The sequence below is a fragment of the Papio anubis genome, chromosome 4, assembly GCF_008728515.1.
Source record: "Papio anubis isolate 15944 chromosome 4, Panubis1.0, whole genome shotgun sequence".
Lineage (NCBI taxonomy): Eukaryota > Metazoa > Chordata > Mammalia > Primates > Cercopithecidae > Papio > Papio anubis.
Window position 1 is genome coordinate 109,856,589 of NC_044979.1, and position 15,530 is coordinate 109,872,118.

The following is a 15,530-nucleotide window of genomic DNA, read 5'->3' on the forward strand; positions in this document are numbered from 1 at the left end:
TCAGATCTCACTGTGGCCTTGGCCCCAGTTAATTGGTTCAATAATACAGAAACATGATCTAAGTATGGCAAATTTGTCTTCTCTTGGATTGATGGAGATGAGAGATGTTCTTTTTGCAATGGAAGTGAATTGAGACTGCTGGTAGCTATCTTCTTTGGCCTCAAGAGAAAATAACTCCATAAAGCTAAGAGGTTATGAACAAATACAGAGCTGTCTACAGCTCAAAGGATGGTTTATCTATTTCATTTTCAAAAATAATTTGCAAAATATTTACCTACAAACGCTAAGTGATTACAAAGCATTACTGTAGTAAGTCTACTTCTTTATCATACCACAAAACCACAATAGCTAGAAGACAAAATGTTTTATTTTAAAACATTGAAAAAACATTAAAAGACAAATGTCCATTATATAACCAGGAATGTTAAATATATGGAAACTGTAAATCTCTAAAATGTGGTAGGTACTTGCAGAGCTAAATGTTGCAAATTATCCTACTTTTTTCCTGTAATATCAACAATACCTGATACGATGAAAAATAACAAAAAGACCTTACTAATCATCCAATCAAAGTCATCATCTTTGGGTAAATTTATATCAACACAAGTTAAAGTTTTGTCCAAGATGTTCCTGACACATGAAGCTTCCAGTTGAATTTCAGAAATGTTAACAAAAGTATCTTCCTTTTTTGCCTGTGAATGTTTGAGTATTGCTGTATTGTTGGCTTATATCCACTACAGATACTGGTTCTAGGCCAGCCCAAGGATCTTCAAGCATTGAAGGCTTGAAATAATTTTCCAACTCATTAGACATTCTTTTTTCTCTAACACGCCCTGATCCAAATGGTGTAGATGTCCTTGGAGAACCCTTTAGAAAAAAAATCAGTTAAAAAAACACTTAGTAAAGATAATTGGTACTTCTTCCTTTAGCTCAAGGTTAGTGGGAATCACATTGCTGCTTAAAAGTTGTGACTTGAACCTAAACATGTTCGATTACAAAGTCCATGTTTCCTTTAATCAAGTGTTCCTTTTTTTTAAAAAAAAAAAGTACTTAAAGCAACTTGTTATTCTCACTTATTTATAATTCCATGACCACTGTCACCTCAAATACTTTTGTGTCTAATGTAGTAGCTCTGCAGTAATACAAGCAGTGATGAAATAGTTATATTCAATTTTCCCTTAATATTTTCATTTTTTTCAGGATAAAACAATACTATAAAGTTTCTAGAACCTTTCTAGCTCATGAACATTTTCTTTACTCCTTAGCTCCAGACTCAAAGGGGTAGGGGGTTGGTGTAGAATACACCAAGTTGGAAAACCACGTAGTTGCAAATTGTAAACCACAGAAATCCTAGACATGCTAGAGATACTTCTCTGTCTTTTGTATTTACTCTCACTAAAGGAATGGAAAACTTCCCCTACCACCGATTTCCTCTCCAGGGAAGCTGGAGCAGAAGCCAGTGTAGCTGGAAAGAAAGATTTAAAAAAAAAGAAAAAGAACGATTTCCTGAAACAAACTGGCAAGGCCCTTGGCAAACAAGAGGAAATGGAGAATTAGGGAAATCTGTGTATGGGTGGCAGTGTACTGCTTAAAAGCACTAGGGCTCGAAAACAGAACGTACGGCTCTGCCACTCTTTAGGGTAATCTTCCGAAAGTTACTCAACTTCTCTAAGCCTCAGTTCGCTCATCTGCAAAATAGGGGTAACAATAGTACCTCAGAGAGGATTAGACAAAATAATCCACGTAAAGGGAATATTAGTACCATGCCTGCCATACAGTAAGAGCTCGGCAAACGCTGGCTATTATTACCTGGGGGTGGGTCTGCTGCTGCCCTGGGGAGTAGCCGAATTGCTGCTGGGACCCCGCGGGGGACCTGGAGTAGGAGCCAGGGTAGCCGCCAGGGGACGGAGACCCGAACCGGCCCCCCGGGAAGCTGCCGCCGTGTCGCGGAGAATGACTGCTCCCGTAAGGCCTAGACCGGGGCCCGTACGGCGGCGTGTGGTGCGGACTCCCGTAACCGTCTCGAGGGGAGGGCGGCCGTGGTCCGCCCCCGCCCGGGGTACCCCGGAAGCTGCTTCCGCTACCCCAACCTCCTCCACCCGAACCAGGGTAAGGAGGAGTCGGGGGCCGAAAATTTTGTCGCTGCATATCAGGAGCCAAAGCCGAAAACCTCGCAGCGCCGTTCTCCCACCGGAACTGTATCGACCGGCCCTCCACAGAGAACTGCGAGTCCTTTACCAAAACAGTCCTCCGACCGCAGCCACCTTATGGCACATCGGTTCCGGCGTCACAAAGGTTCCGCCAGGGGCGGCGGGATGACCTAAATTACTGACTTGGCGAGAGACTCAGTGGATTTAAGTGAAAGGAGGAAGAAAAGGACACAGGAAAGGATGGACACCCGACCCCAGCAAGAACCTTTCCAGTCTGGGTGACCTTGGTCTGACAGACGAGACGCTATCCCGGCGGGCGACTGGTACTGGGAGTGCTCCACCCCACCCGGCGGGGGCGGGGTCTGCGGCGTCCGTGGGCGCCCCCCAGTGGCGGCGGGTGGCGCCCCACGGAGTTCGCTGCTTGGACCGGGACCGATGCCATCTGAGGCGCACGCGATGCTGGCGACGCTGGCGAGGGTGGCAGCTCTGCGCAGAACCTGCCTCTTCTCCGGCCGGGGCGGCGGGAGGGGGCTGTGGACTGGCCGCCCGCAGTCAGGTACCCTCCGAGATTCGGTCTGGGCGGCTAAAGGGACCCCTGCCCCAGCTTGCCCCCTGGGGTGCCCTGAGGAGAGCTATCGGGGTCTGAAGTCTCTGCTGACCCCGCAGCCCATCCGGTGGCTTTGCTCGCCTCCCTGCAACCCAGCTCTGTGGGCCTGCGGCCGGCCTGCCCCGCTCTGGCCGCCCCAGGGTCGCCTCTGCCCCGCGCGTTGCTGTGACCGAGGGCTCGGTGTACGGCGGGGTCCGGCTCCTGCGCGTCACGCGGCTCGCGTTTGAGGCCTCTTTACTCCTATCCTTTCGTCCGCCAAGTTTAAGTAACTTCGAAAATGCACACCCAGCCACATTTCAGAAAAGACTTTAGCCCGCTGTTTTGCATAACTTGACACTTCATGTACAATAAAAGACGCCTTTGTACAGTTACCTGTCGCAGAATTTTATTTAGAGGATGAAATTTAGCTTTACTACCGTGTTATAGAACTTTCTTTACTCCTTCTGAATTTGGGAATGGTAATCCACTATGAAGCTTTTTTTTTTTTTTTTCCCTTTTCTTTTTTGAGACGGAGTCTCGCTCTGTCGCCCAGGCTGGAGGTTGCAGCTGCCACCTTTTTTGAGACGGAGTCTCTTTAAAAAAAAAAAAAAAAAAAAAAAAAAAAGGAGTCTCGCTCCGTCGCCCAGGCTGGAGTGCAGTGGCGCCATCTTGACTGACCACAGCCTCTCCTCCCGGGTTAAAGCGATTCTCCTGCCTCAGCTTCCCAGAGTAGCTGAGATTACAGGCATGCGCCGCATACCCGGCTAATTTTTTTGTATTTTCAGTATAGACGGGTTTCACCTTTTTGGCCAGTCTGGTCTCGAATTCCTGGGCTCAAGTGATCCGCCCACCTCGGCCTTCCAAAGTGCTGGGATTTCATGCGTGAGCCACCGCGCCCGGCCTAGGATACACAATCTTAAAGAGCTTTAGGACTCATTTAAATCATAGCCTAATGGGTAGCCTGGACCTGTGATTTCCATTCACCCTCTTGTAGCTGCTACTCCTCGCTGTCTCTGACATGTTCTGTGACATCCCGAGCTGACGAGTGTGGTATCTTCTCAGCTTCTATCCTCCTTGATGAATGGAGACACACACACAGAGTTTGTTTGTTCGTTCTGTGGAAATTCAATTCACTGCATTTCGTTTCTTCTGTAGATACAAGTCGCAGAGTTAATCAAGGTAGCATATTGCCATTAAGGCTTAGTGATAAAATTAAGGCCTGAGGACGCCAGCCTATCCACTTTATTATATACAGTGGTTCTGTCCTGGCCAAAAATTCACCTTTCTGGACATTATCTTTAGTTTTTAACTTAATGCTTGGAAATTGCTCATTTGAATATTTATTGAATAAAATGACCTAGGCGGGACGATTGCTTGAGCCCAGGAGTTGAAGACCAGTCTGGGCAACATGGTGAAGTCCTGTTTCTACCAAAAATACAAAAAACTTAGCCGGGCTTGGTGGCGTGCGTCTATAGTCCCAGCTGCTTGGGAGGCTGAGGTGGGAGGATGGCTTGAGTCCCAGGAGGCTGAGGCTGCAGTGATCCGCTACTGTGCCACTGCACTCCAGCCTGGGTAACAAAGCGAGACCCTATCATACCCACCCACCCCACTGAGAAAAAAAAAGGTTCACATACATCACATAGGTAATTTTCACCTTTTAGATCGTCAGTCTACTCAGGGGAGGGGACAGAAAAGTGAGGGTGGTGGGGACCAAAATTAACTTTATTTTATATATATATATATATATATATATATTTTTTTTTTTTTTTGTGAGACACAGTCATGCTCTGTCGCCCAGGCTGGAGTGCAGTGGCGTGATCTTGGCTCACCGCAAGCTCCACCTCCCGGGCTCACGCCATTCTCCTGCCTCAGCCTCCGGAGTAGCTGGGACTATAGGCGCCCGCCACCACGCCTGGTTAATTTTTTGTAATTTTTAGTAGAGACGGGGTTTCACCGTGTTAACCAGGATGGTCTCGATCTCCTGGCCTCGTGATCCACCCACCTTGGCCTCCCAAAGTGCTGGGATTACAGGGGTGAGCCACCGTGCCCGGCACTTTATTATTACTATTATGGAGATGGAGGGTCTCACTCTGTCACCGAGGCTGGAGTGCGGTGGTGAGATCACAGATCACTGCATCTTCGACCTCCTGGGCTCAAGTGATTTTCCCACGTCAGTCTCCCAAGTAGCTAGGACTACAGGCTCATGCTACCATGCCTGGCTAATTTTTATTTATTTATTTATTTTTTGTAGAGACAGGGTCTTGCTATGTTTCCCAGAACTCCCGACCTCAAGCATTCCCCTCTCCTGCCTTGGCCTCCCAAAACTCTGCGATTAAATGGTGTGGTGAGCCACCATGCCCAACCAACAAATTAATTTAATAGTAAACAGTTTAACTGATGGCCGCATAATGAGTATATAGATCTTTATTCCACCAATGCATTTATCTGTATAACTTCAATCTAACTAAATTTCACTAAAATTTATTAAAATTCAAAAGCCGTGCTCTTTTTAAGCTTTCAGTAGTACATTTTGTAGCAAGATGATTAAACTGACAAAAAAAAGTTTGAGTTGTGTCTCTCTGTCTTATAGCAGTGTACTCTCTCTCTATATATATTTTGTATTTATTTAAGTATTGAGACATGTCTTGCTCTTTCATACAGGCTAGAGGGCAGTGGCACAATCCCAGTTCACTGCAACCTCCGCCTCCCTGGGCTCAAGCGATCCTTCCACCTCAGCCTCCCAAGTAGCTGAAACCAGAGGTGTGTGCCACCATGCCTGGCTAATTTTTGTATTTTTTGTAGATATGAGGTTTTGCCATGTTGCCCACGCTAGTCTTGAACTCCTGGGCTCACACAATCCAGCCACCTGGGCCTCTCAAAGTGCTGGGATTACAGGCATGAGCCCCCTGTGCCCCAGCCAGTTATGATTGTTTTTTGGCATCTATTCATGGGGGTACAAGTGCAGTTTTGCTACATTGATACATTGTATTGGGGTGAAGTCAGGGCCTTCAGGGCATCCATCACTGGCACAACACACATTGTACCCAGCAAGCAACCTCCTGTAGTCCATCCCCTTCCCTCTACATTCCCAACCCTCCAAGTCTCCATTGCCCATCACTCCACACTCTGCTTCCATATGTACACATTATTTAGCACCAACTTATAAGGGAGAACAGGCAATATTTGTTTTTCTGTGCTGAGTGGTTTCACTTAAGATAATGGCCTCCAGTTCCATCCATGTTGCTGCAAAAAGCAGTTTCATTCTTTTTTATGACTGAATAGTATTCCATTTTGTATATATGCCACATTTCGTTTATTTAGTGCTTCATTGATGGGCACTTAGGTTGATTTCATATCTTTGCCTTTATGAATAGTGCTGTGATAAACATGAGTGCAGGTGTCTTTTTGATATAATGATTTATTTTCCTTTGGTTAGATGCAAGGTAGTGGGATTGCTGGATCTTATGGCAGTTCTATTTTTAGTTCTGTGAGAAATCTCCATACTGTTTTCCATAGAAGTTGCACTGATTTACATTCCCACCAACAGTGTATAAGAGTTCCCTTTTCTCAGCTTCCTCACCAACATCCTGTGAGTTTTTTGTCTTTTTAATAGCCATTCTGATGCGTGTAAGATGATATCTCATTGTGGTTTTAATTTGTATTTCTCTGATGATTGGTGATGTTGAACATTTTTTAAAAATTTTACTCATGGCAGTACACAGAAATTTTCAGGGAAGATTAAAAGCATGAAAACATGACTCTTAATAGACAATTCTAGCAATATACAAACTCTTTTTACTTTGTTTCCCTAGAGTCTTGAATTTTGTGTTCAACTAATGTTCTGGTTATGAATTTAAAATGATTACAGCATACTGCCAATGTTTGAGAAGAAATCTGTTATTGGATTAAGTTTGGGAATCAGGCTGGGCGTGGTGGCTCGTGTCTGTAATCCTACCACTTTAGGAGGCTGAGGTGGGTGGATCACCTGAGGTCAGGAGTGAGCCGAGGTCACGCCATTGCACTCCAGCCTTGGCAACAACAGCAAAACTCTGGCTCAAAAAATAAAATGAAATAAATAAAATAAAAAAGATTAAATAAATTCAGGATTCATAATACTGTTAATTAATTAATTTTTGAGACAGTCTTGTTCTGTCACCCAGGCTGGAGTTTGGTGGCAAGATCTCAGCCCACTGCAACCTCCACCTCCCGGGTTCAAGGATTGTTCTGCATCAGCCTTCAGAGTAGTTGGGACTACAGGCGTGCGCCACCACACCTGGCTAATTTTTGTATTTTTAGTAGAGACGGGTTTCACCACGTTGGCCAGGCTTGTCTTGAATTCCTGACCTCAGCTGATCCGTTCACCTCAGCCTCGGAAAGTGCTGGGATTACAGGCGTGAGCCACCGTGCCCGGCTGATGGTGAACGTTTTTGATATGCTTGTTTGTCTTTTGAAAAATGCCTACTCGTGTCCTTAGCCCGTTTGTTAATGGGATTATTTGTTTTTTGTGGTTGAGTTGTTTGAGTTGCTTGCAAATTCTGGATAGTAGTCCCCTGTTGGATGTGTAGTTTGCAGATATTTTCTTCCATTTCTCAGGTTATCTGTTCACTCTGTTGATTATTTCTTTTGCTATGCAGAAACTTTTTAGTTTAATTAAATTCCACTTGCCTTCTTTTGTTTTTGTTTCCTGTGCTTTTGAGGTCTCAGTCATGAATCTCTTCTAGATCAATGTCTAGAAGAGTTTCCCCTAGGTTTTCTTCAGTATTTTTTATAGTTTCATCCTTACATTCAAGTCTTTAATCCATCTTGAGTTGATTTTTTTCTTTCTTTTTTTTTCCTGAGATGGAGTTTTGCTCTTGTTGCCCAGGCTGGAGTGCAATGGTGCGATCTCGGCTCACTGCAGCCTCTGCCTCCCGGGTTCAAGCAATTCTCCTACCTCATCCTCCCAGGTAGCTGGGATTACAGGTATGCGCCACCATACCCGGGGAATTTTTTGTTTGCTTAGTAGAGACGGAGTTTCTCCATGTTGGTCAGGCTGGTCTCAAACTCTCGACCTCAGGTGATCCGCCCGCCTAGGCCTCCCAAAGTGCTGGGATTATAGGTGTGAGCCACCGTGCCTGGCCAAATTGACTTTTTTATATGGTGAGATACAGGGATCCAGTTTCATTCTTCTGCATATGGCAATCCAATTTTCCCAGCACCTTTTACTGAAAAAGGGTATCCTTTCCCCAGTATATGTTGTCGACTTTGTCAAAAATCAGTTGGCTGTAAGTATGTGAGTTTATTTCTGGGTTCTCTATGCTGTTCTATGGATCTATGTGTCTATTTATTTTTTTATTGAGGTGGAGCCTTGCTCTTTTGCCCAGGCTGGAGTGCAGTGGCACGATCTTGGCCCACTGCAACTTCCACCCTCACAGTTTCAAGTGATTCTCCTGCCTCAGCCTCCTGAGTAGCTGGGATTACAGGCACACGCCACCACACTCGGCTAATTTTTGTATTTTTAGTAGAGATGGGGTTTCACCATGTTGCTCAAGCTGGTTTTGAACTCCTGACCTCATGATCTGCCTGCCTTGGCCTCTCAAAGTGCTGGGATTGCAGTCATGAACCACCGCACGTGGCCCTATGTGTCTGTTTTTATAGACACTATGAGTATAATGCTATTTGGGCTACTATAGCCTTGTAGTATATTTTGAGGTCAGAAAATGTGATATCACCAGCTTTGTTCTTTTTGCTTGGGATATTTTTGGTATTCGTGCTCATTTTTAGTATGAACTTTAGAATTGTTTTTTCTAATTCTGTGAAAAAATAATGTTGATAGAAATTGCATTGAACCTGCAGATTGCTTTGGGCATTATGGTCATTTTAACCATATTAATTCTTTCAACCTACATACATGGGGTGTTTTTCCATTTATTTGTTTCATCTATAGTTTCTTTCATCAGTGTTTTGTAGTTTTCCTTGTAGATTTCTTTCACCTTCTTGGTTAAATATGTTCCTAGGTGTTTTATTTTTTTGTAGCTATCGTAAATGGGACTGCCTTCTTGGTTTCGTCTTCGGGTAGAACCTTATTGGTGAACAGAAATCCTAGGGATTTCTTTTCCTTTTTTTTTTTCTTTTTGAGACAGTCTTCCTCTACTACCATGGCACAATATAGGCTCATTGCAAAGGCCTCCCAAAGTGCTGGGATTACAGGCATGAGCCACTGTGCCCATATGATTTATGAATTTTTGACAGATTATGCATGAAAGTGTGCTTCTCGGGCCAGGTGCGGTGGCTCATGCCTGCAATCCCAGCACTTTGGGAGGCCAAGGCAGGTGGATCACGAGCTTAGGAGTTTGAGACCAGCCTGGCCAACATAGTGAAACCCCATCTGTACTAAAAATACAAAAAAATAGCCCGGCATGGTGGTGGGCGCCTGTAATACCAGTTACTTGGGAGGCTGAGGCAGGAGAATCGCTTGAACCTGGGAGTGGGAGGCTGCAGTGAGCTGAGATCATGCCATTGCACTCCAGCCCAGGCGACAGACAGTGCAAGACTCCGTCTCAAAAAAAAAAAAAAAGTGTGCTTCTCATCACACTTACAGGTAATATATGAAGATTGAGGCAGAGGGAATTCTTTTTTTTTTATTATTATACTTTAAGTTCTAGGGTACATGTGCACAACGTGCAGGTTTGTTACATATGTATACATGCGCCATGTTGGTGTGCCGCACCCATTAACTTGTCATTTACATTAGGTATATCTCCTAATGCTATCCCTCCCCCCTTTCCCCACCCCACGACAGGCCCCGGTGTGTGATATTCCCCTTCCTGTGTCCAGGTGTTCTCATTGTTCAGCGGATTTTTTTTTTTTTTTTTTTTGAGACAGGGTTTGACTCCAGTAGCCCATGTTATAAGTAAAGTTTTGGTGCAACAAAAGAAATAGCACTCGAATATAAAATTTTCTTTTTAATTCTCAGCAAGGCAATGTACTTCTATAGAAGAGTGTCCCCTTACAGATGGAGCAATGGTGAGCGCACACTTGGACAAGGGAGGGGAAGGGGTTCTTATCCTTGATGCATGTGGCCCCTGCTGCTGTGTCGTTCCCCTATATATATACGGCGGGGTAGGTTTAGACCGCACAGGCTAAACTAATTCTGATTGGCTAATTTAAAGAGAGTGACGGGGTGAGTGGTTTGGCAGGAGAAATGGTTATGGCACAGCAGGAAATCGGAATGAGTCAGGGTGGAGAATGAGCAGGTAATCGGAATGAGTTAGAGTGGAATAGGTAACTGGAATGAGTCATGGTGGAGCATAATTGGAATGAGTCAGGGTGAAGCAGGTAATCAGAATGAATAAGGGTGGAGCAGGTAGTTGGAATGAGTCAGTGTGGAGCAGGTCATTGAAAAAGGTTGCTTTATGAGGAAGTTAAGTTTAAAAGTAGAAAGCAAAGAATTGAACATACTGACATACCGATTCTTTGAAGAGGAATTTAGAACTCATATCTAACATTCCCTCCTCTTGCATTTCCTTACAGCTCTTTCTCTTCAAACTTCTTTAATATGTCTTGGCTTACTTGTTTTGCTTGATTTTTCCAAAAGAAAAAGCTTCTCTGGATAAGGCAGAGGAATGGTTAAGGGAGGTTTTAGTAAGTGCTGTTTTTATGAACCTCTGCACCAACCCATGGATGCATGGTGTGATACAGCACCCGACAAGAATAAGTACACCCATTAGGGCTCGAGGGAAGTAAGAATTGAGGCTATTCTTCTTTTCCATTTACTGAACCACTTTTCTAGCCATCGTGTAAAGGGGTCATTTACCCCTGAGTTGTTGGCTAACTCATTGGACACAGCAGTCAGACTTTGCAATGCTTTTGTTATACTTCCATCAGGGACAGTGTTGTTTTGGATGAAGGTACAACACTGAGTTTTAATCATGACGCAAACTCCTCCTCTTTCTGCTAATATCATGTCTAAGGCTATCCTATTTTCCCAAGCCATCTGGCTAGTAGCCCCAATTGCTCAGCTGTTCCTTTAACAGCATCTCTAGTGTAGTTAATAAATTGCTGTTGGTTGTAATAGATGCAGTTTATCTAATCTACATTTTTATTAATTGTCACCCACCAAAATATTGACTCAAATCCTGCAGCTGTTTGATTTCAGGGTTTAAATTGATCTGGTATTCCCTGTGGGACTCCAGTTGCATTTAAATAGACATGAGAGTCGAAAGACCCATAAGAGGCTTCTCTTGCTTTATGATGTGTGGTTTTTCCTTCCTCTGGTTGATGAAAGGCCAGAGTAAAAGGGATAGTCAATTGGACTAGAGCATAAGTACTGCTCTAATTATTTGGCAGAGTGTCCAGTACAGGTCCTCCACAATCCCACCATACATCCGCTCAGGGATGAATAAGGGCAGACTGATGGGTCAGCTCTTGGAAGTGCAAGACTTCACTGAATCCTGTTAAGTCTCCAAGGAATGCCTGATATTTCCCCTTGTCGTTGGAGACACAAGGTAAAATTGGTTTTGGAAGATAGAGGCTGGATGGCCCTCGGGGGCTGACCTGCAGCATGACGGACTTTGGGATATAGCAGAGAGAGAGCGTGGCACAACTTGTTACTCCAGGCTGTAGAATCCTGGAAAAGAGCTACCAGGGAGCCCATGCCCGGTTGACTGGACGACCACCCTAATGGAAAGGGGACAGTCTGGGGCTCTGGCTTGCCATGCGCACAAGCATAACAATTGCTTTTGTTTAACGTGCAGTTGGAATACTTGATCCATTCTAACCAGGCGTTTGCATCTTGGTATCCTTTCTTAATTGCCAAAGTTTGTTTTAAATCTTTACCTTCTACGATAGCTATCTTGGTCTTATCGTTAGATGGAGGAGGGGCAATTGTTCAGTTGTGAGAGGTTTTGGAAGAAGGCTTAGAGTAAGGTAATAGGCGGTGGGGGATCAAAGGAACGTATTTCAAAGAATCCCATAGGGTCTGTCCTGAAACCTCAGCCCCCATACCTTAAAACTGGCTTAAAGAAGGGAACCGGCTTAGAAAAGGGGAAGAACTTTGAGGGTTTGAGATAATAACCTGTATTGGATTGCAGTGGTTTAGCTGATCCCCAGTTGGGGGTTGGCTGTCCCTATAGTAAAATGAATGTATGGTTTTAGGAAATTACAAAAACCTGTTGGAGCAGTCCATCCTTGCTCTTTAGTGGTCCATAGAATGTTGGAGAAACAACAGTGCAAAAGCTCTATGTCGCAGGGCAAGACTCCTGGTTGACACTGGGGTCTTTATCGAAATCTCCCCGGATTGAATGGTCCCAATTCACTAATGTCTAGTCTCAGGAGAGTCAGGAGGGACAGAGGTACTTTTCTGAAGTAGAGAGCTGTCTTTGACTTGGCAAGTCCCCACAGGGTATAACAAGGCAAGCATCAAATGCAGTAGTTTGAAGAGGAATTGACTTGGTTATATTAATAACTAGGTAGTCAGCAATAGAGTGAAGAAAGATGAAAGAGTAATAGAATAGATGAAAGAGAGTTAAATTTTTCTTTGCTTTGGTTTGGTAGGGTTTTCCCCCGGGACTATGACCCATGACTCTGGAGGGGGTGGTGCTTTTGGTGTGATGACTCCATCCCCTTTCCATTGTACAAACAGCAGTCTCAGTGGTTAGCAGCAGAAGGTAGGGTCCTTCCCAGACTGGCTGGAGTTTTCCTTTGATGAGAAGGTGATCCTTAGGCTAGTGCTAGTTTGACGGAAATTCTAGGCATGGTACCTGTGCTAGAAGACTTTTAGTTTTGAGGGAAAGGAAATTGGAAGGTAAACCAAGTATATAATTTCTAAGAAACTGATCTTTTGTTTTTTAATGTGGGGACATCAGCAGTGGACTTTATAGTCCTTGGTGTCTTCTTACTGAGAAATTTCCTTTAGCACCTATTTTTATTAGTTTTTAGACCAAAGAAAGCCAGACACTGTTTTATATTTGACAATGCTTCCTGTATGATTTTTATACCAGATAAGCTAAATTTCACCTTTAAATTAGTGTGCTATTAATGATAAACTTAATTTTAATAAAACCTTGTAGACACATTTATCCAATTTTTAATGTCTGACCATAAAGTAAGATTTTTATACTCTTTTTAACCTTGTATAATTTTTGTTAAAGAGCAGATTCGTGCTTTAAGAAAAACCTGTTGTGCTTTAATTTTAATGTCCAGTTCACAGAAAAACTGGATGATACCCCTTTAACTTTAGCCAATATGTTTACACACAGAATTTCCTTTAAAATTAATGTTTCGAAACTTGCTTAAACCTTTTAAACAAAAAAAAATTTTTAACCTTTTAATGTAGGTAAAAATCCACATTGTTATGCCTCATTATAATCCTTTTATCAAAAGTATATTTACTTTGCTTACACACCTTGCACATAAACTGTTTCTTCAATAGTTTTACATTCAGGAGGCCTAATTACTTTTAAATTATACAACATTTCTTGCATAAATTTCCTTTTATAACTTTTTTTCACAACTTTCATAGACAATTCTTAGATATGCCTCAGTTGCAAACTTTTAGCAAACTTTACTTTTGTTGAAAACCTTGTAATTTTGGGCTTTCAATTATTCTTCCTTTAAACAACCAGTTAATTTATTTTAGGACAAGCATTTACCATATAGCATTCCTTTTTACATAAATTCTTCCCCCTACTTTTTTCTTTTTTTTCCTCAAAGATGATAACCATTCTTTTCCAAAGCAACTTCCTTCATGTCTGTGGACTAGACTGCCTAAGGCCAGAAGATTAGAAGTTAGGATAATACATGTGACACTGTTAACTTTCAGCAAACTTTAGTTTTGTTGAAAACCTTGTAAGTTTGGGATTTCAATTATTCTTTGCTATTAATAAGACCCAGTTCAGTCCGTATTAACTTACAATTGGTATAGATGGTTCCTTCCTGATTCTATAAGTACTTTAAGGCTTGGCTGAGTGCAAACAGCTCGCATGTTTGAGCAGACCAATTATTAGACAATTTTCCTAACTCTGCTTCTACTAGAGTTTCCTTATCACTTACTGAATACCCATTGTATCTTTTTCCCTCAATCACTGTGGGGAGGAACCATCTATCCTCCTGTCCTGAAGGGAGTTCCTCCTAGGTCTGGTCGGACCTTTGTATTCTAATTAAGATTTAGATTCCCTGTTAGGAAACCTGCTGGGTTAAGGGAATTTTCGGTGGTTGATGTTAAATCATCTTTTTCTAACAGAACAGCCTCATACTTTAAGGTTCTTGAGTCAGTAAGCTACCTTTTTTGCTTTTTTTTTTTTTTGGACTTAGTATATTTCTGACCTGATGAGGTGTGCTCACAATGAGGTTTCCTCTGAAAGTTATTTTTCTATTTTCTTCTGCTAGCAAAGCAGTTGCCGCTACAGATTGAATGCATTTGGGCCATCCGCATGTTACTGGGTTAAGGATTTTTGATTAAGAAGGCTAATCAGTGGCCTCAGGTTGTCAGTGGCCTTAGTGCTTTCAGGCTACGCCCTTATTTACACTGACAACTGCTGAGACCAGCTGGGTCTTGGAGACCCTAACCCAGTGGCACTAGAGGAAGTAAAGACACACACATAGAAATATAGAGTGTGGAGTGGGAAATCAAGGGTGTCACAACCTTCAGCGCTGAGAGCCTTGAACAGAGATTTATCCACATATTTATTGACAGCAAGTCACTCATAAGATTTCCAAAAAGTATTCCTTATGGGAAACAAAGGGTGGCCAGGTGTTCCTTGCACTCATTGCGGTAAACCGACAACCTTCCAGCGTGGGCGTCAAGGCCATCACCAGCATGTCAGTGTTGCAGAGATTTTATTTATGGCTAGTTTTGCGGCCAGTTCATGGCCAGATTTTGGGGCCTGTTCCCAACAGACAACAAGGTGGTATTGGAGTGTTACAGGGTCACAGAGAAGACCTTCAATTATAGGTTTTAAATTTACCTTGGCTTTTAAAGGAATAAGGTACACTGTTTTTACTACTTCTCTCTCTCTCTTTCTTTCTTCCTCTCTTTGACTTTCTGTCTCTTTCTCTCTCTGTCTCTTCCTCTCTCTCTCTGTGACTATTTTTCTGTCTCTTCCTCTCTCTCTCTGCTTCTCTCTCTCTTTCCTCTTTCTCGCTCTCTCTCTCTCCCCCTGTTTCCTCTATGCTGGTCTTTCCCTCCCTCTGCCAGCCATGCTGATGTTCTCCCCCTCCTTCCCCTTCCGCTAGGGGAGGGACCAGCAGGAGTGGAGCCACTCTTTCTTCCCCAGAGAAGAAAGGAGAGGGGGGTTCTGAATATTTTTGTTACTACTGGAGGTTTGTGTGAGGTTCAATCCCCCGCATGGGGATTTCTCACCTCTTTTTGAGGTTCAACCCCCCCATCGTGGGGATTTCTCACTTCCTTCTGAGGTTGAGCCCCCACCTCAATGAGGATTTCTCACCTCTTTTTAGCCTCCAAGACATCTCTACTAAGGAATACTAAACCACATCCCACGGCTTTCTTTCCCTAGTCCCAACTAAGGAATGCTTTACTGTCCCTGTGATTTCTCTCTCCTTGGTATGTCCTAACCAAGGAATGCTTTACCACCCTGCAGCTTTTTCCTTAGTTCCAACCACCAAGGAAATACTTTACCAGCTCCTGCGGCTTCTTCTTCCTTGGTCTTTACACAGAGACATCGCCACAGTATGTGAGGATCCTTTCAGCTAGGTTACTGGCCAGTGTCTGTCAGCGTTGCTGAGAAATTCGTCGCACCGGGTGGGTCCTGATTTCTCACCCTTGAGGCCACCACAAGGGGGCAGGGTGGACCTCC

The 15,530-nt window shown here is 43.5% G+C and overlaps 2 protein-coding genes across 7 annotated transcripts in view; one reads left to right on the forward strand and one right to left on the reverse strand.

Annotated features, from left to right (window-relative positions):
• Positions 1 to 349: 349 nt before the first annotated feature.
• On the reverse strand, positions 350 to 2,459 carry MPLKIP (M-phase specific PLK1 interacting protein). The gene is made up of 2 exons (XM_009203070.4): positions 1,810 to 2,459; positions 350 to 867 (listed from the first exon to the last, which is right to left on the reverse strand). Exons 1-2 carry the CDS (start codon positions 2,146 to 2,148, stop codon positions 667 to 669), a joined length of 540 nt encoding a protein of 179 aa, XP_009201334.1. The 5' UTR covers positions 2,149 to 2,459; the 3' UTR covers positions 350 to 666.
• Positions 2,460 to 2,476: 17 nt separating this feature from the next.
• Positions 2,477 to 15,530, forward strand: part of SUGCT (succinyl-CoA:glutarate-CoA transferase) — a 754,504-nt gene continuing 741,450 nt past the window's right edge. For all 6 annotated transcript variants that reach the window (XR_002520705.2, XR_002520704.2, XM_017956755.3 and 3 more), the window contains exon 1: positions 2,477 to 2,706. Coding sequence is in view for 4 of the 6 variants with exons in the window: in XM_017956755.3 (XP_017812244.2) it covers positions 2,586 to 2,706 (121 nt within the window). In the remaining 2 variants the exon portion in view is untranslated. The remainder of the gene's footprint in view (positions 2,707 to 15,530) is intronic.